The following is a 21,552-nucleotide window of genomic DNA, read 5'->3' as shown; positions in this document are numbered from 1 at the left end:
AAAAAAAAAAAAAAAAAAAAAAAAGAGAAAGAATACCTTCAGTCTATCGTTGGTGAAAGTGTGAGCGAGAAACCGCACAGACCCACAGAGAAGCGTTCCTTTTAGGAATGAGTAGGTTAAAGCAGAGTGGGACTGCGCAGATAGTTTCTTGATAATGTGAAAATACGGTGTTTCGTAAACTATGCGATACCATCGTAATTGGAAATGAACCATGCTGGTAGCTGTTAAACAGTGCTGTTGAGTAAGTGGTTAGGAATGCGCTCTTATCGCGCCCCTCGATGAGCGCCAGCGTGAGGAGTTCGCACTGCCTTGGCGCCCCGCCTGCCCTGCCCTGCAGTGGTTCAGTCACTCTGAGGTGCAACCCAGACTGTCGGAGAGGCCTCAGCACACCCCCACGTTCAGCAGCTCCACATGTCCATTAACCCAGCCGGGGAGGAACTCGCTCCTTCAGAATGCCAGACTTTTCCCGAAATAGCTTTGTTTGCATTTGCAGGTTCTGACTTTTCCACAAGTTCAGAAATTCACATGATCAGCTAAGGTCTTATTCTGGGAGGCAAGGGGCGGGGAAACGAACTGCTGTAAATACTTTTTAGAAAGTAAAAAAAGTACGCAGACACCAGAAATCACAGTCAGAATGCATTGTTCTCTTCTCCGACTCCCTTCCTGGTGGAAAATGGCACTTTATCACGTTAGAGTAACATAACGCAAGACGGGCGAATGGTCTTCGTGAAAACGTTCCCTCTCCGCTGTGAATGCTGGACGGCCGGGAAAGAGGACACTGGAGGCTGGAGGTCGGCCTGAACCATCTTGGGTCTTTTCTTAGCCTTTTTCTCTGCAAGCCAGACAACTAACAGTGATTAATAGAAGATCTATCAATGCAGGAGCTCTCGCCGTGTAATTTAGAATTCAGTTCTGAGTCCACAGCGCACAAGATCGTGAGCTCCTGCGTCGTCCTTCTCATTGTCCATGAGGATTTCTGGCTACTACTTTGCGGAGCTCAAATTCAGATTCAGGTGTCTGTGACTGCCAAAGCCTGCGGTCTTCCTGCGTCAGGCCATTGCCTTGAAAGGCTTCCACCCAAGTGAGAAACAATGGCCGTCTGGGTAACAGTCACCATAAAATTTTCTCTTTCTAAGTAAAGTTAATAAAAGGAAGTAATAATACTGAGAATATTTATATTTTTAGAAATCTAATTATGGCTGTCTTCCACCACCATTCTGAAAGAAGCTTTTCCTCTCGGTGTCTTTTGCATGCTTTGACTGAATGCGATCGGGTTTTATTCCCCCCACCTCCCCACTAAATTTTTGTTAAGCAGGTATTGGGATACAAAAGTACCGTTAAATTTCATTTAAAACGTATTTTAGGGCAGGGCGTGGTGGCGCACGCCTGTAATCCCAGCACTCGGGAGGCTGAGGCAGGAGGATCGTTGTGAGTTTGAGGCCAGCCTGGGCTACAAAGTGAGCTCAAGGCCAGTCTGAACTGCAGAGCGAGACCCTGTCTCAAAAAGACAAAAAAAAAAAAAAAAAAAAAACAAAAAAACAAGAAACCCCCCCGTATTTTATTAATAGGATTCTAAAAAGGAATTGTTTTCCAGGTTCCCTTGATTTAGAGCTGAATTTAACCACTTGGGGAGCATAGTAAGATCAACACCCATGGGCCCATGTGGACTGACTCAACGAGAGATGGAAACGTGAACTGTCACTGAGATAGTCTGTGATTTCCCTCCCCGAACTCTCCCCTCTCACTCCCGCAGAATGAACCCGCTCTAGAACTGTATTCATTTCTCACTGGTTTTTATTAGCTTTTGTTGCCGTTTCATCGTAATCTTCCATGAGTGAGTATCCTTACACTAAAATTTAAAATATTGAATCACAGGTGCATGGACATAAACACCTCACTGTATGTGGTTGAAAGGACCAGTGAGTGTAATGCATGATGTAAGAGTTGGTCCCAGCCAGTGCGAAACCGTGATTATGAAACCTTAGAAAATAGGCCTTGCTGTTTTACTGAACATGAAAGATCCATGTTAGATGCTTTCTCCATGTTAGGGTTTTTTTTTTAGCATCAGTATTGTATGTTTTTCCCTGCATATTTGCCAGATGTAAGGAAATCAATGACTTCGGACTCTAGCTATTGTGTATTATGATGTCTGATCACGTGAGTTATATTTAATTATATATTTACAGAAAATCCAAGTTAATTTTCAGATTTTGTAGACTTTAAAATCAAATTACCTTTTCAGGCTGAAGTTTTTGTCTGTATGTCTGACTTTAGGCAGGGTCTTACTATGTAGTTAGGCCTTGAACTTATTATGTAGCCCAGGCTGGCCTCAAACTTGAGGTGATTCTTCTGCCTCAGCCTCCCAAGTACTGGGATTATAGGCGCGCATTGCCACGCTGAGCTGGTTGAAGTTTTTAAAGTGTTTTTACTTCAGAAAGATTAAAGGGTCATTATGCATTTAGACTATAAATCTTTCATACGTGATTGGAAGTAACATGCTCCTAAAAGGTCTTCTGATGAATGTTTCATATTTATTTAGCTTTCTTCTGTGTTCATCAGTCAGTAGAAGAGATAATACTACATACTGTCATCCATCCTTTTTCTAATAAAAACAGTTATTTAGGAGTAAAATCATGATAAGCCACCACTTTATGAATAATACAGTTCAGGTCGAAGCTGGATTGCTTTAGGCTTGTATTTTAGCAGGTAAGACTTTAAAGTAAAATGTCTCCTTGAATTGTGGAAGTTATTTCAGTATCATCAGAGTGAGAAATCTAGCTCTTTAGCCTTACATATCAGTCAGCCTTCTGTCCCTCGAACAAGTACCTGAAGTGATCAGCTAATGAAGAGAGGATTCACCTGGTGTCACAGTTTTGGAGACTGCCGTGCGTGATCAGCCAGCTTGTTGCTTTGGGTGTAGGCGACACGTCACCGTGGGACACGTGGTGGGGCACAAGCCGCCCCTTTGTGGCACGCAGCAGAAGAGGGACGGAGAGCAGGGTCTCACAGTCTCCTCCCCTGGCTTCCCCCAGTGACGCATGACCTGCCACTAGGCCCCGCCACAAAATCCCCACTGTTTCCTAACCATGTGAAGCTGGGGACCAGGCTTATAATACGTGGGTCATTGGGAGACGCCCATAGCGCCACACAAGCTTTGTCCATGGTGTAGAAATGCTACCTGCTGGCTTTGTGCTGTTGATATACAGAGAAATAGCTTAGGAACTGAAAAAGAAAAGGGCTTTTTTCTTTTAGTTTAAAGAAAAAAAAAATAACGGAGCTTCTTGCCTTCTAACTACTTGAACTCCTGTAATTGACCCGCTCTGTCTTATTCCTATCATACTAGTTATGAGCAAGGCCAGGACTTAACAGTGACAGCACCAGGTAGCCAGTTAAAATTGGTTGCTTTTAGCAAGATATAGCAAATGTGCTAGATGCACAGCTGACTAGGCCTCGTCTCAGGAGAGGCAACAGAGCGAACAAAGTGTGTGATCACGAATAGGATCCATACAACGTCCCTTACCAAACTTTTAAAGAGCTAGTCCACTTCGCCTATAAATCCACACTGAACTGTTTGGTGGGAGAAAAGATGCATGAATTCTCAGAAACTTCAGTGAATGACTCATTCTGAAATGTCTCATGAGTGTCTGGCTTATTTATCATGGAGTCAAAGCTTTACCATTTTGATAGTGCTGAACTTTTGAAACAGGTTTCCATCCCTGCTGTAAGGCCTGTCTCCTAATACAAGCAGGATTCCTTAGCCTGCAAATTTATTCATGGACTGCATAAGCCATGCGATTTTATTTATGTGTATTGCCAGACTAGGCTTTGATCAAGACATTTTGCTATTGAGATTCTCTTAAGTTTTTCTTTTCACTTTTTAAGACATTCTTCCCAAAAAGTTTTTGGCTTTAATTGCATACAAGCAATTAAAGAAATAAACCACTTCATTGATTGCTTTATAAATGTTACTTTTAACACTTTTTGTTAGGATGGACGTTTGAAGCCGGGAGATCAGCTTGTCTCAGTAAACAAGGAATCTCTGATTGGGGTGTCACTGGAAGAAGCAAAAAGCATAATTACCAGAGCCAAGCTGAGGTAACGGTTCTGTACCTAAGATAGAGTGAGTCATTTAACATGTCTCATTAAAAATAGCAATTTAAAGGGCCGGGGATATAGCTCAGGGGCACAAGCACCTGCCTAGCAAGCGCAAGGTCCTGAGTTCTATTCCCAGTACCAAACACACACACACACACACACACACACACACACACACAGACACAAAATAGTAATTTAAGATAACTTAAGTTCTTTAGACCCTCAATGAAATACTTTTAATAATACTTGAAACATGATTTGAGAATTCAGTTGTATTATATCCACTGCATGTCAATAAAGTGATTTCTTTTTAATACTAGGTCCGAATCTACGTGGGAGGTAGCATTCATAAGACAAAGATCTCATGGCAGCTATCTAGAGAATCTGTCCTCTACATCCTTGTTACAAGCTTCAGGAGAATGTGGGCCTCAGGCCTCAACATTTAGTCTTCTTTCTTCTCCCCTGGAAATACGAATTCCACAGACCTCATCGACCCCGAAAACTCAAGATGTCATCTTACCTTCCTCCAAGGTGAGTCAGGTTGTCTTAAATTCTCTGCTTGTAGATTCAATCCATAAATCCCTGATGTGTGGGTTTTTTTTGTTTTGTTTTGTTTTTTTTCTGTTGGTGAAACAGATGCAAAATTGTAATTTTGGGAACACTTTGGTTAACAGATTACTATTTCCTTGGAAGGTTTCTTTTTTTCTGGTTTAGACTTTTATGCTGCATTGTCAGTAAACATTAATTTTTCAAATCAAAGTGTCCTATGTGCAGAGGCATAATCAGTTAGACAATGTCATTGTGGCAAAGTGCTACCATAAGCATATATCTAGACGTAACTCAGAACTGTAAGAACATAATATTTAGTTTCAGACAGTCTCTAATGTGGCCCAGTTCATTTTTATTTTGTTTGATAGATGCTAGGCAACTGTCGTCGTCCCCTTAGCTTGTTTGCTACACAGGGAAGCTAATTCTAATCACCCAGTTGGGATATAGCTCAGTGGCACAAGTGCCTGCCTGGCAAGTGCAAGGAAGGTCCTGAGTTCAATTCCCGGTACCAAAAAAAAAAAAAAAGATTAATTCTAATCACCCAATCTAGGTGGGTATTACTTTCATGTATATATACCAGTAAACAGTTTTCTCTGTTTAAAAAGTCATAAAAAATGGATTTTCTAATATCAAAATAATACAACCAGTTACAAAAGTTATATTGTCCTAAAAAATAAGAATTATAAAATAGAATATATAGTCTTTGAATCTGTGTTAGCTATAAGGTAATACAGGAAACTCAGGCTTGCAGGCAGTGGAATAAATTCTTTAAGGATAACTTTACTTTCAGGAGCATGCTGATCAGAGAGGGTGTGAGAGTTTCTGTCAGCCCCTTAGACTTTGTCATTTGGATTTATAATGTCTTTAAAAAAGACAAGGTTCATGGCCTTAGGTTTTGTTATCCTTGGACACAGTAGATCTGAAAGCAGTTCTTACCTTTAATTCTGAAATGCTTTGTTTGAAGGTGAATACACCAAAATTTTAGAGGTTTTATATCTTTCTGGGATGTTGCTTTAATCTCCTTAACCATTCTTTTTATGTTAGTGTGAACATCCAGTCTGGTCTTTGACCTACTTTAGAAAATGACATTTTATGCTCTCCCCTTTCTTTCACAGATAAAAACTGGATTTGAGAAAACAGAATATATTCCAATTACTTCTTCAGACCACAGCACTATGGATATGGCTAATTCGGGTAAATACACATTTAATTCCTCTTTCTTGTTTTTTTTTTGCAGTTACTCTCTCTCAATGAAGAGAACATAAAAGTTGCATTATGCCTTTTTTCCTTCCATGAATAAAAGAGCAAAATGAATGTATTATCCAGTGGTCCCTGTTAGATTATGACTTTTATTGGAAATTTCCCTGAACAAAGAGTTGAAATTTTAAAAGGTGCATTATTGTAAGTGTCTCTGAAGCTATCCTAGCTAATGAACTGAGACCAAATAATGAACACTCCTGTGAATCTAGATTAGGTTGCCTTGACCTGTTAATGACATACTAATGGGGTAAATTAACTGTACCTTTCAAAACACACATGACAGAAGGGCACGCAGCTTAAGAAAAGAATTGTTTATTTATTTTGGAAGAAATCATATAGATGTAAGTTAGAAAAGGCATCAGTATTGTGGATGTAGTATTACTAGTTTTTATTTACTCTGAAATTATTTACTGACTTTTTAAAACATAAAGCAAAACTTGTCAAACTGCCCATTAAAAAGGATTATTATCAAAATATAAAGTGCTGATTGGTCAAATACCAAGAACAACATCCCTTCCCTGAAACTATTTCCACAAGTTTAGCAAAAGTTGCCAAAAAAAAAACTATTTAGCATAAATAAAATGCTAATTACATATTGCTAAATTATAGTATAAGTTGCTACCCATATATTTAATTTTTAATAGCATCATCTAGGTAATAATTTCAAAGTAAAGAGAGTTATTTAAATTAAATAGTTGCATGGGGCCGAGCATGGTGGCACATGCCTGTAATCCCAGCACTCAGGAGGCTGAGACAGGAGGATCATCATGAGTTCCAGGCCAGCCTGGACTACAAAGTGAGCTCAAGGCCAGCCTGAACTGCATAGCGAGACCCTGTCTCAAAAAGACAAAAATAAATAAATAAATAAATAGCTGCCAGACATGGGCTGGAGGTCTATCCCAGCAATAGAACACATAGTTCAGGCCTTAGATTCAATCTTCTGCAGCCTACCCGCTGAATCTATCAGACTTTACAGGAATTTATGCGAGATTCCATAGTAGTTTCCTCTGATTTGCGGCAATATTTACCAATGGGTTAATGGTACTTTTTACCCAAAATAATATGCTTTTTAATCTAGGGAGATTTGTTGACTCTTAGGAGCTTTGTTAACAGTCTGTATGTAATTAATACTCAGTTTCTTTTTTTTTTTTTTTTGGTCTTTTTGAGACAGGGTCTCGCTATGCAGTTCAGGCTGGCCTTGGGCTCACTTTGTAGCTCAGGCTGGTCTCGAACTCACAGCGATTCTCCTGCCTCAGCCTCCTGAGTGCTGGGATTACAGGTGTGCGCCACCACGCCCAGCGATGCTCAGTTTCTTGATAACACTGTTTTACTTTAAATCGGGAAAGCAGGTGGAAAGAAAGAGGTGAATGAAGCCAACCGTTTAGAGAGAAGTGGATCGAAGTTGCTCAGTGACTGAATCAAGGCCTTTATTCCCTGAGTTTGTCATAACTCATTATATAACACTACATAATGTTTTAGTTTTTAGAGTAACTACACTTCTCAGTGCCTCCTCTAGCTACTTATTTATTCAGTATTTGCTATATATGTCGCATGTACAGAAGACAGTATGGTAGGACTTAAAAAGTCATTAGGATTTTTCTAGGAGGTACTTAATAGCGTATTATGAAATCAATCACAGGTTAAAATTTCATTATTCAAATTAGAAAAAAACTTAAAATATGTATTTGTTTTTATATATGCATATATATGGATATATGGATGGATTTTGTAATACCTTTAGATGAATAATTTAAAGACTTTAACCAAGTGAACCCAGGGAAGAACTGGTAAGCTAATCATGGTGGAGGAGGGTGCCAGTGGCTCCTCCCAGGTTCGGAATGCAAACTCAGACATTCAAATGCTGGCTCCCAGTTTACTAGTTCTATACCTTAGAAGTAGCTGCCTCTTGGGGTTGTACGGGTTAAACAAGCTTGCGCATGTCAAGTACTTAGCGTTGTAATTGGTACACAGTCTATGTTCAGTAAATTTTGCTGTTAGTATTATGGAACCTTAAGCTAGTGTGTAGCTGAGATAATATTTTTGGGCAAATTTCTAGAGTAGAAGTGCAAGCTTCTCATGGTTGAATGTTGTATCCTCCTTTGATCCCCCAAATTAGCACATAGTAAGGGATTTGTCACAATATACAGACATCAATTTAGAAAAATCTCTTGGCCGCTGGGCATGGTGGTACATACCTGTAATCCCAGCACTCTGGGTACCTGAGGCAGGAGAATTGCAAATTCCCAGCCTGCGCACTGTGGCAAATCAGCAAGACCCTGCCTCAAAATAAAAAATGAGAAAAGGGGCTGGGGAGGTAGCTCAGTGTGAAGGCCCTGAATTCTATCCCCAGTACAAAAAAGGGGGATAGGGCTGGGGATTTAGCTCAGCGGCAAAAGCGCCTGCCTGGCAAGCGCAAGGTCATGAGTTCGGTTCCCGGTACTGGAGAAAAACAAAACAAAACAAAACAAAACAAAACAAAACAAAACAAAAAAAACAGAAAAGGGGGATAAGAAATACAGTCATTAGCTTAACAATAGCACAAGCCTTCATTCTTCTGCATGAAGTCTTTGGAAAGAAAATACTGATGAGGAAATAATATCCTCCCAGGGTTGATGGAATTGATCAGATGGTATTGATCCTTCCATTGTAAACATTCCCTTGCTTCTGCTCCTGAGAAGAGGACTAGGACGACAAAACCCAAGAGAATAGTAAGCTATCCTTGAAATGCCTCACTCCTCCCGAGGGGGGCGGGTGAAGAGCTGGAGGCTGGGGTAGAGCTGACACAGGCAGGTGAGCAAGGGTCTCTGCGAGGGACTTCTCGGGCTAAGCTCCTGTCAGTTGCCAAGGTCTTGCGTGCGAGACCCTCTGAAGGTTTGAATGCAAAAGTAAAGATTCAGATGAAAGGTTGAAGAAAGCAAGAAAAAAACATAAGATTTTGCTAAGCTTACTATTTTGCTAAGCATACTATTAAACAGGAGGTTAATACAGTTCTATGTTAAATCACCAATTGATACAGTGTCTCTGTGTGAATATGAACAATACTTTATATCTTCCTGATATTTTTCTATGATTTCATTGATTTTAACTTAAGAGCTCTATGGGTGGTCAGTTTTAGCCTTTCTACTTTACAGATGAGAAAATGATAATAAAAGATTTTGACACATGAGAACATTGTTTTATCGAGTCCTAAGAGATTAGAGTACTTACACTGTTGTGGACTAGCTGTGTAAGACCAGGCCAATTTCTGGGCCTTTGTGGGTCTTGGTTTTTGGAGTGGGAATAGTAACATTGATGTCACTGTGGTGATTGTGAAGATTAATGAGCTTATATGTGCAATAATTAGTTCATTACATGGCTGGAAATAAGCACACACAAGAGTTAGTATTTTGCTATTTCCACTGTTAGAAAATTTTTATGCCCAAATATAAGAAAATGTGAGAGTGATGTCTCGGGGTGTCCTTGTCGCTCCCTGTCTTTCTTCTCTTTGCCTCTTGTTCCAATCTTCTCTGCATCTCTTCCACTCACAATAAGGTTGAGTAATTCACTCTCATAGTTAGTCTTGGAGGCCTTAACTAGGGTACCCCCCCTAGTGTTTGTGTCCATTAATTGCAGGGAAAACTCCAAACTAGAAGTCAAGTCTCATGAGATGAAAAATAATCTGGGATTTGCTCTTCCATACCATTTCAGGGTTCTTTCATGCCAAGCTTAGGGTTTGCTATTGAACTCCTTTTAAGAGAAAAAATATTTTTTAACCCATGGCCAACAATTAGAGGTCATGATAACACAGATTTTCTTGCTTTTGTCAGAAGTATAAAGATTCAGTTACACTGAGACCAATCTTTCTCAAGGTTGAATTCCATTTGGAGATAATAGTCAGTAACCATTTTTTTTTATAATCTTGACACCTATAAGCTATATTAAAGATTTTACATAGAATGTTGAGGATGTGTTAAAGGTTTAGAGGAAGACTATTTATTTTCACATGCGCTTCTTATGTTCTTAAGAAAGAGAATGCAAATCATTTTGTACTTAGAGACAGATGCTCTGAGAAATAAAAAAATTAAAACACTGCATAAAGATGTGACATTTGAAAAAGTTTTTTCTCTTCCTCTTGTTTCTATGTAGAACTAGTAAAATACCATTTAAGAGTGTATTTAGAATAGTGACAATTTAGATGGCAAGGATTGACATAAATTATAGAAATTTGTTTCACAAACTTTATTGAAACAAATGGTTCTTCCAGCTCTAGCTTCTTGTTACACCTGATTTCTTAGTCCTTCAACAAGGACAAAGGGTGTATGTATGTATTGAGGGCATATTGGAAAAGTGTAGGAAAATAGGCAAGAGGTGTATTATTCTCTTCTCTTCAAAGCCTGTGTATGTTACTTGAGGTATAACCTTTCTGTAAAATAAGACAGGAATGTTAGCTCAAAGAGTTCAGAGTCTATATCATACTTATCTACAAATTTAAGATTATTTTCATTTATGAGTTTTTCCAGAGCACTTCCAAAACTCATGTAACAAAACCACTTCTACCAAAGAAATAGCATGAGCTCTTTGAATCTTTGATAGGAGTTTTTTTTTTTTTTTTGAACAAAAGAAAAACTTTTATCTTGCAAGGAGTAAGTTATTGTGATGATGGTCATAGTGGTGGGATGTATGTTTGTCTTCTCAGTTATTATTTCTCTGAGACTTCACAGTGGATAATTGGAGATGCTTTCTGTATATCTTTTAGAGCTCAAGGAAAGCTGATTTATGTGGTACATATTAAGCCTACAGAAAAAAAAAAATCATGAAAACAAAAGTGAAAACTGCCAACTGATTAACCAGAATTACTTCTGAACAGCAGGAGTCCAAAGCACATCCTGTCAAATGAAAAGTTCTCTTCCAATTAAGTCTCCAATTAATGTGCACCCTGTTGTCTCTTAGATGTTGCTCCTGCCTGCACTGATAATTATGGACCACGAGGAAGGAAGATTTCCCTAAACCCTTCTGTTCGCCTCAAGGCAGAGAAACTGGAAATGGTAAATCCCTTAAATTTTCATCTCTCTTTGTAGGGCAATAACAGGAAAGAAGCACTTTCACTTTTTTGAGAGGAGAAAGTACTGGAGTCATTAGTTTCCTAAAGCTACTTATTCACAATTAAATGAATGGTCCTTAGGGCTTAAATTATTTAACTACTGTTTCAGTGGGCGGCTCCTAGGGTTCACTAGTCTCCAATAGAAGTAAAACCTGTTGCAACTACATTGACATTGAAATTAATCAGTTGCTTTCTCTTTGGCAGTCAGAAATACATGATATTTTTCAATCTAGAATGAATGGAAACGTGGAATAAATTAGGCCAAAGGACATTAGGCTTTGTGTGTAATAGCAGTAATTGCAATGAAGTAATGCTCCATTCATTTGCTCAACTTTTAATTTATTGTTTATTTATTTATTTTTTAAAGTTTATTATTTTTTTAAAATTTTATTTATTTTATTTGGTACCGGGAATTGAACTCACAGCCTCGCACTTGTCAGGTAGGTGCTATGTCACTGAGCTATATCCTCGGCTTCTCAACTTTTTAAAAAGCGTAGGACTGCTAAATCCTAAAGGATAAAATAGGTGCCCACTAAATTTAAAAAGAGCTGGGCGGGGTGGCACATACCTGTAATCCTAAAACTCTGGAGGCTGAGGCAGGAGGATCACCAAGAGTGCAAGGCCAGCCCGTGTACATCGTGAGTTTGAAGCCAGGCTGAACTAAGTGAGACCCTGTTTCAATAAATAAATAAAAAGATAGATAGATTGGAGCAGTGTACTCAGTGCCATAAAATAATCCCCGGGAGAGTAAAGGATTGAGATCTTACATATGTCAAAGAAACTTACAATGATTTAAAAAGAGAAATTACATGTGGCCACATGCTTTAAAACTTCTCCTCAGTTTTTTTTAATGTAAAACGGATTTGTGGCTGGAGGTCCACGATCTCTAGCTTCCTGTAAGCTTTTATGAGTAGCGCTTTTGCACATTTCAGAAAGGATATCAAATTCCATAGCTAGGATAAATACACATTGTACTTATTCCACTTTTCTACCTTTACTTGGTCCTGTGGTATTATCTTTCTCATTGCAAATTTGAATCTTATCTATTGTTCGAATGCTGGCTCAATTCCACCTCTGTTGTTCAGACTTAGCTAACTATAATAGATTGCACAATAAAATACTGCCTTATTGTGCATATCTGGAGCACTAACCATTACTTCATATTGCCTTATAATCCTTCTTGTATCTTGCTTTAACAATGAAATTACCTACTTCTTCGAAATGCCTGCCACTGTTCAAACGCATATTTTTTCCTTACAGGAGAGGAAAGAGTTCTCACTTGTCTCAGCTAGGTTCAGGGCATTCCCACTTTTAACAAAAGATAAATTAGCAAGAGAAAAACATAGAAATGTATTTGATATAAGTTTTACCTGGCACAAGGCCTTTAGAAATAAAGACCCAAAAAAACAGAACAATCTGTGTATTTTCATGCTTAGGTTTGGGATGAAGAATAGACAGTTATGGAAGAGTATAATTGGACAAAGGGGATATGACCCAATAGTAATAAGCTGAGGGGAAGGCTGGGCATGGTGGCGCATGGCTGTAATGTCAGCACTCGGGAGGCTGAGATAGGAGGATTATTGTGAGTTCGAGACGAGCCTGGGCTACAAAGTGAGCTCAAGGCCAGTCTGAACTATATAGTGACACCCTGTCTCAAAAAGAGAAAAAAAAAAATTTGAGGGGGAGTGAGAAAAGCTTATTTGTTCAGATTTTTCTGTATCCTTGTCTTTTCAGAAATAAGGATGTGTGTGAATTAAATAACCATGAAACTTTTAAAAAATTTAGTTCAAATAAGATGATATAATTTTTAGGAGGGGCGGTACTGGAGATTGAACCCAGGGTCTCATGAGTGCTAGGCAACCACACTGCACTCTGCTACACTGACCTACACTGCCCAGTCCCTTTAACAAAAGCTTTATTTTGAAACGGGGGTTTTACTGAATTGTTCAGGCCAGCCCCTGACTTGGATTCTTCTTTCTTCAGCCTCTCATATAGCTGGGATTATAGGCATGTGCCACCAATACCTAGCTTATTATAATAATTTTTAAAAGCATACAGTAGATCTAAAAACATACAGAGTAGAAAGCTGGGATATATTGATATTTTAAAGCATGCAGTAGATCCAAAATTGTACAGCATATAAAGCTGAGATATGTTGATAATTTTTAAACATAGAGAATGGTAGAGAAATTTAATATGTGCAAAAATTGATGTAACATATAAATTTACATAAAGATAAATATTTATAGAAAAAATCTGGACTATTACATACCAAGCAGTTAATAGTATTTGTCTCTGGAGCAGTGGTTCTTAAGGCCTAGAGTGGTGCTTTTTCCTTGGGATAGGTAGCAACATCTAGAAACAGTTTTGGTTGTAAATACTGGAACATTGCCTCCAGATTTTTAATCAGTAACAAAAGATGCATCTTTAAAACTACATATGAAAATTTTAAACATATTTCTAAATGACTCATGAGTCAAAAGCACCACTAATAAATGTAAAAGATGTTCAATCTCACTTGTAATTTGGGGAATTCAAATTAACAGCATGTTATTTCATATTCAACATTTGATAAAAAATGGAAGTGTAAAAATAACAAATTCTGTTAAGAATGTAAAAAAATAGGAATGTTTATATACTACTGGTATACATAGACTGGTATAACCAATTTAGAGAAAAATCTAACAATGTCTATTAAGTTCGTAATGTAAATCACCTGTGACTCAACCTTTCCTCTTGGAGGGATATTCTGTACTAGAGAGAAATCAATAAATTTTCATACAACTGTACAACGAGACATGTATAATGTTTTGTAATTTAAAAAAAAACTGGAGTAATTATAAAAGCCCATCAATCAGAAAATGGTACACAAGTTATAATATACCCATATAATTAGGTATCTTTTATAGCTAAAATAAATGAACTAGTTTCACAGATAATAACATCAAATTGTGGACAGGAAGGATACACCACCCTGAGGATAGTATTTATTGCTAAAGAATGATAGAGAAAACTTCCAACTAGATGTGTAATTTTATTGTTCTTTAAATTTATATATAAATTTCAAGCACATGTCAGTGTGTGTTTGATGATAGTGGAATAGAAGTGTGACTTTCGACTTGCTACACGTCAGATGTGCCAAGTTTGTGTTCCCCAAATATCTAAGAATGATTTCCAAGGAAGAGTGGAGCTTAAGAGTAGGCAAGCTTTATTGAGAGAGAGCTGCTGAGAGACAGGAGGGCTCCCAAAAGTGGGTAGTCACCGAGGCCCTTTGTCAGGGGTAATTTATATAGCAAAGTCACAACGTGGGTACGAGGTGGGTCAAACTATAATCAACCTATAGGATTACAAGTATAGCCATTTAGCTAACATTGATCCAATAGGGAAACGAGGCATGTAGCGAGGGTACATGGAAACCAAAAAAACCCAAAAAAAGCAGTTAGTGCCGGGTGTGGTGGTGCATATCTGTAATCCCAGCACTCAGGAGACTGAGGCAGGAGAATCATTGTGAGTTCGAGACCAGCCTGGGCTACAAAGTGAGCTCAAGGCCAGCCTGAACTGCATAGTGAGACCTTGTCCCAAAAAGCCAAAAAAAAGAGGGGGATACATGGCAAAAACAGGCATTTTTGGAAAGGGATGGGTCCAGATGCTCTGGTCACCCATGGGTGCAACTGATGCCTGTCTGAACTTCCTGGACCAGGCGGTGCTAATTACAATATAATCTCAAGTTATTGTTTATCCCCTGGGGGGAGGCATGTAGGCCTGCCCCACTGCATCTTTGTCTTGAGACCTGGCCTTCTTCACAGGCACTTCCATCCAAAATTCTGATGTCTTTGTTTTCTGCTGACCTCTCTGACTGTATATTTATTTCTATCTACCTTACCTGCCTATAATAATAGTAAATGAATGGGCATTCTATGTATTATGCTATTCTTCATATTTGGGCCATTTTAGAAGGGGGAAAAAAACACACAGAAAAACTAAAAATCATTATTCCGGGGGCCAGGGATATAGCTCAGTGGCATAGCGCCTGCCTGGCCTGTGCAAGGTCCTGAGTTCAATTGCCAGTACCAGAAAAAAAAAAGGTTAGCATCATTATTCCATCTTGTAGAAGGTAAATACTCTTGGCTTTGACAGAGCAGGCAGATGATGCTAAATTAAGCTTTAAGAAACTTAAAAGAATGTTTCCTCGTATTCACCTGTGTCTTTTGTTTACCATGCCCCAATTGCATACCGAGGCATTAACCAATAGTTTTTTTTTTTTTTTTTTTTTTTTTTGCTATACTATATCCTATACCTTTGTATTAATTAATTATTGTTAGGTGTGCATAGCCCTACTTTTAAAGTAGGCTTCCTGGAGGGGCAGCATTTTTGCCTCAAAACCGGTTGGTTCTGTGGCAAAGGGGAAGTGAACAGTGGAATCACTGGCAGTCTCAGAACTTTCACTCAGGAATGGGTGCCTTACCCATGACAGGAGCGCCTGCAGAAGGCAGCTGGGGAGTGAGAAAGCCTGTTCCTTTAGTACTTGTGAGAGCCTACCCCCAAATAGGCCAAAAATTATATTTTGTATTTAAATCAATTCCTGCCAATTTCACTTTTGCTTTCAGAGGTAGAGTAGTAACCAAAAACTATTCATGTTTTTGAGTGTCACTTGTCAGTCTGACTTTAATAGGACTCTCTTGCTGATTTTCTTCTGCCAAGTCACGTAAACTAAGAAACAGTTTGACTTTTGGTTCTAGAACTATGCACTAACCAAAGCAGTACCCTGGAAAAAAAATGGAGGTGGTGGTGGAATAATGAAGCTAATTTCTTATAGTCACTTAATCCATAAGCAGTGAGTAGATTCTCCTTGGGCAGACTGTAATTCTGGTCCCTATTCCTAATGTTGACTTTTATTTTCCACTGGGTTAGAAACGGAAGTTTTATTTTTTGGTGATTTAAAAAAAATTGATTCTCGTGTGTCTTTTTTCTTCCAGGCTCTAAAATACCTTGGTATTCAGCCCACAGAGGACCAGCACCAAGCCCTGAGACAGCAAGTACAAGCAGACTCAAAGGGGACAGTGTCTTTTGGAGGTAATTGTAGGTTGGTCAGGTTGTGTGATCACAGAAACCTTGTGAGAGATTTATTGTGACCCATTTTCATTAAGAGTATCTGTTCTTTAGCAGGAGAAATGAAAAGTTAAACCACACGTACTTCAAGTTCCTAATTAGTGCTCTGAAAGTTCAGCTAGAGATACCGGCCTGGCTGGGTCAGCAGAAAGGACGACTTTACGGGAACCTTTCAGCTGTAAAGGATCATCATTGCAGCATATTCTTTTGTATTTATTGCATTAACATCACTTTAGTAATAAATACTATAAAATATAGAAGTCCTATGTAGAAGCCCTGCTGTGAGATTAATTCTAGTTCCTTTTTTCAGCTAATACAAGTATTCGTGTAGTGCTATATAATTATTCTTACAGAGAGACAGTGTAATGTGCCACTTAAATTAATATTTAGCCCTTTGACAGCAATTTTGATGGTTTCTCAGTAGCTGATATTACAGATCTTACATTTATTGTCATATTTATTTATGTATAAATCTGTATATTTTTTAATGAAGCTGTTTTCATTCCTTTTCTTAGAATAAATCCCCACAATGGACTTTTGGTACATATTGATAAATCCTTTTGCAGAGATATTTTACACATCTGTTTGTTCTGCCTCAAGTGACATTTGAGTGGAACAATTTTTTCTATCCTTGACGGCATTTTTGCATTTTTTTTCTTATATAGTAGAGGTAGTATTGTATCATTTTTATAATATCTGCATTATTTAAAAATTTACATTTTAGTTTGGTAATGAGTGAAATAAAGGGTATTTTTGGTCCCACACTGTCTTGAAAATTGTGCCAAAATGGTAAGACAACATACATACATAATCAAAGCACAATATTTAAGGACAGAAAGCAGATGAGGAAAATACAGCAAATGAGTTAGTGAGCAGAGGCAAGAAAATCTCAGGTGTCTGAAGACTTTGGGAAGTTACTTTAGGGAACAAGCTGCTTTGACCCTTGAGACTTGAAAGCATCGGGTATTTCTAAAGTTTAGACTTAGGCAGCACATGTGATATGAAACAATTTTTAGCAGTGTTTCTAAAGAGAATTACATATGCTGGTGTTCCCCTGCTCCTTCTCAAGCAGTCCGGCACCTACCACTCCCTTACAGCTCCCGGGGAAAAAGAAGTCTCTTTCCTTAGAAATTAAACCAGAGAGATTATGGATGTATAGTTGCTAGCAGCAAGAGTTCGGGGGAGTGAGTCATTGCTCATCACATATACCCATATTGCTCAGTGAAATCTGCAGCCGTATCTATGATCATAGGCAGGAGGTGTAGGATTCTCTCTAAAGAAGCAGAAGAAAATGTCAACTGGCACACTGGACTGCCCTATCATTTAATCTGCCATTTCATAAGGCAAGTTCTGTACCCAGAATTTCCAGCTAACTCTTTTGGTAGCAGAGTCTTAATTATAAACTCATAGCCAAGGGTTACCAGACACACTGGGAAATCCTCCAACATAAATTATATAGCCCACAAGTACCAGACATACAGAAAAAGGACCTCAGGTGAAAAATGAATGATAAAGACGTGAAGAGAACTTCAGAAAAACTATACTTAACATCTCTGAAAAGATAAATCAAGATAATGAATGTGTTCATGAAATAACAGCACGAAACTGTAAAATAGGAACAATCAGGGAAAATTTGAAAGGATCCTTGGCAATTGCAAATATAATAGCTAAAATTCAAAATACTTAGGATACGTAGAGAAACAGGTCACCAGTGGTACTGAAAGAAGCTGCTGTTTATTTACCATGTGGTTTTGGCCAACCTAAGATAGTTACGCATTCATCTATAAAACGGAGAGAAAACAAGGACCTCCCTCAGAAGATTGCTAGAGGGTGACATTACTGAGCACCATGCCTGGGGTGTAGTAGCTGCTATGTAAACATTAGCTGCTGCTGTTCTTAGTAAACTTCACATTTTTTCAGGTAGAAAAATAAGTCATTGTACTGTGTCAGAAAAAGTTCTACTTATAATACAAGAGTTGGAGAATGAAATATGTATGATATCTTAGTTACTTTTTTTGTTGCTGAGACAAAATACCCAACACTCACAGTTAAAGGGTGAAAGGTTTAGTTGGTTCACAGTTTGTAGAGGTTTCTATCCATAATCTGCTGGCTCCAAGGCAGGGTGGCTTAGCAGAGGAGTATTCAAGAGAGGAAACAGTTCATGGTAGGCAGAAGACAACAAAGCAACAAATGGGATTAGAGTGGTGCCCTAACAGGACTGAGTTTGCAATCACTCACCCTTAATCCAAGCATTGCACTAGGAGTCAATCACATGCTGTAGATATAGCCACCTCTGATAAAACTATGACTGCATGAGGCTTTGGGGGACGTCTAGACACAAACCATAACCTATGATACGTGTTTGCCTTATTATCTTAATTGAATTATTAACCCTATCAGTGTTAACTGAAGTAAGATTAAAACTTCGTATTTGAGCTAAGATTTACTTGTCACTTCAACCTAATTCTTACTTTAACCTAATTCTTGTAAATTAAATTTTTAACGTTAATAACACATAGCTTCAGCATCATATAGAAAACGAATTTTTTGAGGTGAGGTTAAATGTTGTGTTCTTACTGAAATGTGTTCATTTTAGATTTTGTCCAGGTTGCCAGAAATTTGTTTTCCTTGCAGTTGGATGAAGTAAATGTTGGTGCACAAGAAATTTCCAATCTGTTAGATCCACAGGTAGTGTATGCCCTATGGAACTGTCTTAATTGAACGTAAGTCACAGGTCTTGAATGGTAGGGGTCATATATGTAGGCTTTTTAATTTTGCAGTGCTTTTAAAAAAAATACAAATACTATGTGCTGCATGGTTAAGTATATAAAGTACAGTTAAACTTGAAAGTAAGAGTTCATTCTGATTGTTTTCAGCTTTTACTCTTCTTAGCCCCGTGTTCTACTACCTGCTCTTGAGTCACCCATGTGAGCAGTTTGTTAGAGGGAGGAATGCAGAGTGTGACTCTTCAGCTCAGCAGAAAATGCTTTGTGTGTGTCCATTCTAATGTGTTTCAACTCACTGTGAGGTGCACACAGAAAAGTACTCGTAAGAATACAGCCTGTAAAAATACTACAGTCTGAACCATTCTCATGAAAGGTAGTATTAAAGAGCTGCATTACTAGGGCTGTGGTGGTCTACACCCTATTTCCTTGCAGTTATTAGCCACAACAGCATGCTCCTAAAATCAGGGGAACGACTCTGTGCCCTTTTAACAACATAAAGTGTTTCATGTTTTATGGAAAGTGGGATTTTGAAGTTCACTAACTTCATACATCATTTCTTCTACAGAATTATGATATTTATATTGTGAAATCTTCCCATCCTCTTTATTATGGATTTTTGGTGCTGTATTATATAAGGAAGATCTTCTTCCCAATTTATATGTGACTTATTATTTAATTAGCTCAACTTTATTCTTGTTTGTGCACAGATGGCCACTTGTCCTCCTTGTGCTATCATTTATTCAACTATCTAATCTTACTTTGACTTGAAATGCAAACTTTATCTTATACTAAATTTATATCTAGGTGCACAGATGTTTCTAGACCTAGCACTGTGCCTTATGGATTTATTTATATCTTCTGCGCATTATTATTTGAATTCCTGTAGCTTTATAGTACTAGTTTCCTGGTTATCTAGCATGTTGAAATCTGCATTCTTTTTTAACTTCTTGGATTTAATATTCTAGATGATCTTTAGAATTATTTTGCCATGATAATAATTCATGAGACTTTTTATTAAAAATTGCATTGCACTTAAAGAATGATTTGGAAAGAATTGCATGTGACATTCCTCCATTCATTTGGGTCTTTTTTTATGTTTTAGCAAGAGAAAATTACAATGTGCTCCATAGACATCTTCCATTTTTTTTGTTAGATTACACTAAGTATATCACAGTGTATGATGAAACTGAAATTTTTTATTATCATTACATTTTTAATTGATTGATACAGATAACAATTTGTAGAGTGTTTATTTTGTATGATAGCATCTTACCTGACTCCCTTGTTCAACTCTTCTTCATTTATTTTTCTTGGGCTTTCTAGACATTTGAAAGTAATGACATTTTTGGCTTTAAAAAAAAAAATTTACTTATTTGGAATAGTGATGAATAGGAGTGGCAAAACTGGGCAAGAAATAAATTTCCACAATTACTGGATCATTATACATCTCAAATTTTCTTACCATTCTTATTTTTCTGGAAAAATGTGAATAATAGAAATTTTATCTTTTTTTTTAGATTTAAAAATGTTCATCTGTCAAATAGTCTCAGCCTAGGTTTTTTTAGAAGAAGAGACATTTCCAACTTTTTAATTAATGATATTAGGGTATTATCTTATTCAAATTTTGTCCTTTCCTTTCATTTTGGTTAATGTGAATCTTCTTAGAAAACTTTTTGTTTTATCAAAATACCTAATTTATCAAAAATTAACATGGATTTGTTTAGATCTTTAATCTTATTTTTAAAATGCATCTCACAGTAAATTTTTAAATATATAAAACTCATACATTTTTATAGGTCATATTTTAATCACTATTTTGTGTATAGTATTTCCATATGGTTATTTCTTTGACCCCTAATTTTTACAGAATTTCTAATTGTACTGTTTCCTCTGGGATATTGACATTTAGTGTGATTCTACTGAAGTTAAAGAGTTACTCTGTATGATATTAATTATTGACCATATAACCAGCTTATAATCAGTTCAATATTCCTTACCTGTTGAAAAGAATGTACATTGTGCATGTATAAAAAACAGTGTTTTCCATATGTCTGTTAGATTCTGGTTGTTAATTGTGTTTTCAAATTTTCTATTTCTTTATTCATTTTCAACATCTTTTATTATCACCTAGTCTTGTTAATTTTTGTTTTCCACATCATGAGACTGTATTATTAGGTATGGTAAATAATTTTTGAGTTGTCATAGCCTTACAAGTTATTGAATCTCTTTACCTTTAAAAGTTGCTCAGTTTTTTAATTTAGCTTTATGGTATAGCTATACTAGCTTTTTTTTGGTTGATGTTTTGGTTTTATTTCCAAGATTATAATTAATTTTCTTTTTTTTAAAATAAGAAAACTGTATTATAACATTTTAAAATATATTCAGTAGACTCTCAATAGCACCTAATCATTAAAAGAAAGTTTATGGGTCAGCTTTTTTCCTTCTCAGAAATTTGTTTTCTTTGTTAGCTCTTATTTCTATTCCACTTAGTCCCAGACTGTTATCTTTCATTGACTATTCTACACTGGAGGCTGGGTGGGTGGTGCACACATGTAATCCCAGCACCTGGAAGGCTGAGACAGGGCAGGAAGATCTATGTGAGAGACCAGCCTGGGCTACAAAGTGAGCTCAAGGCCAGCCTAAACTGCATAGCAAAATCATGTATGAAAAAGACAAAACAAAAACAAAAACCAAACAAACAAGCCTCTTTTTTTTTTTTTTTTTTTTTTTTTT

General features: G+C 37.4%; 1 protein-coding gene across 4 annotated transcripts in view; it reads left to right on the top strand.

Annotated features, from left to right (window-relative positions):
* The window catches only part of Stxbp4 (syntaxin binding protein 4), a 172,406-nt gene that overhangs the window by 24,172 nt on the left and 126,682 nt on the right, over nucleotides 1–21,552 (top strand). For all 4 annotated transcript variants that reach the window (XM_013519379.1, XM_013519380.1, XM_005394087.2 and 1 more), the window contains 6 exons: nucleotides 3,989–4,095; nucleotides 4,416–4,626; nucleotides 5,760–5,838; nucleotides 10,834–10,928; nucleotides 15,961–16,057; nucleotides 18,690–18,781. In XM_013519379.1, the coding sequence (XP_013374833.1) occupies nucleotides 3,989–4,095; nucleotides 4,416–4,626; nucleotides 5,760–5,838; nucleotides 10,834–10,928; nucleotides 15,961–16,057; nucleotides 18,690–18,781 (681 nt within the window). The remainder of the gene's footprint in view (nucleotides 1–3,988; nucleotides 4,096–4,415; nucleotides 4,627–5,759; nucleotides 5,839–10,833; nucleotides 10,929–15,960; nucleotides 16,058–18,689; nucleotides 18,782–21,552) is intronic.

Source organism: Chinchilla lanigera, unplaced genomic scaffold (assembly GCF_000276665.1).
Source record: "Chinchilla lanigera isolate Chin_1 unplaced genomic scaffold, ChiLan1.0 scaffold00050, whole genome shotgun sequence".
In the NCBI taxonomy this organism is placed as follows: domain Eukaryota; kingdom Metazoa; phylum Chordata; class Mammalia; order Rodentia; family Chinchillidae; genus Chinchilla; species Chinchilla lanigera.
The sequence above is the reverse complement of the archived record's forward strand: the minus strand, read 5'-3'. Positions and strand labels throughout refer to the sequence as shown.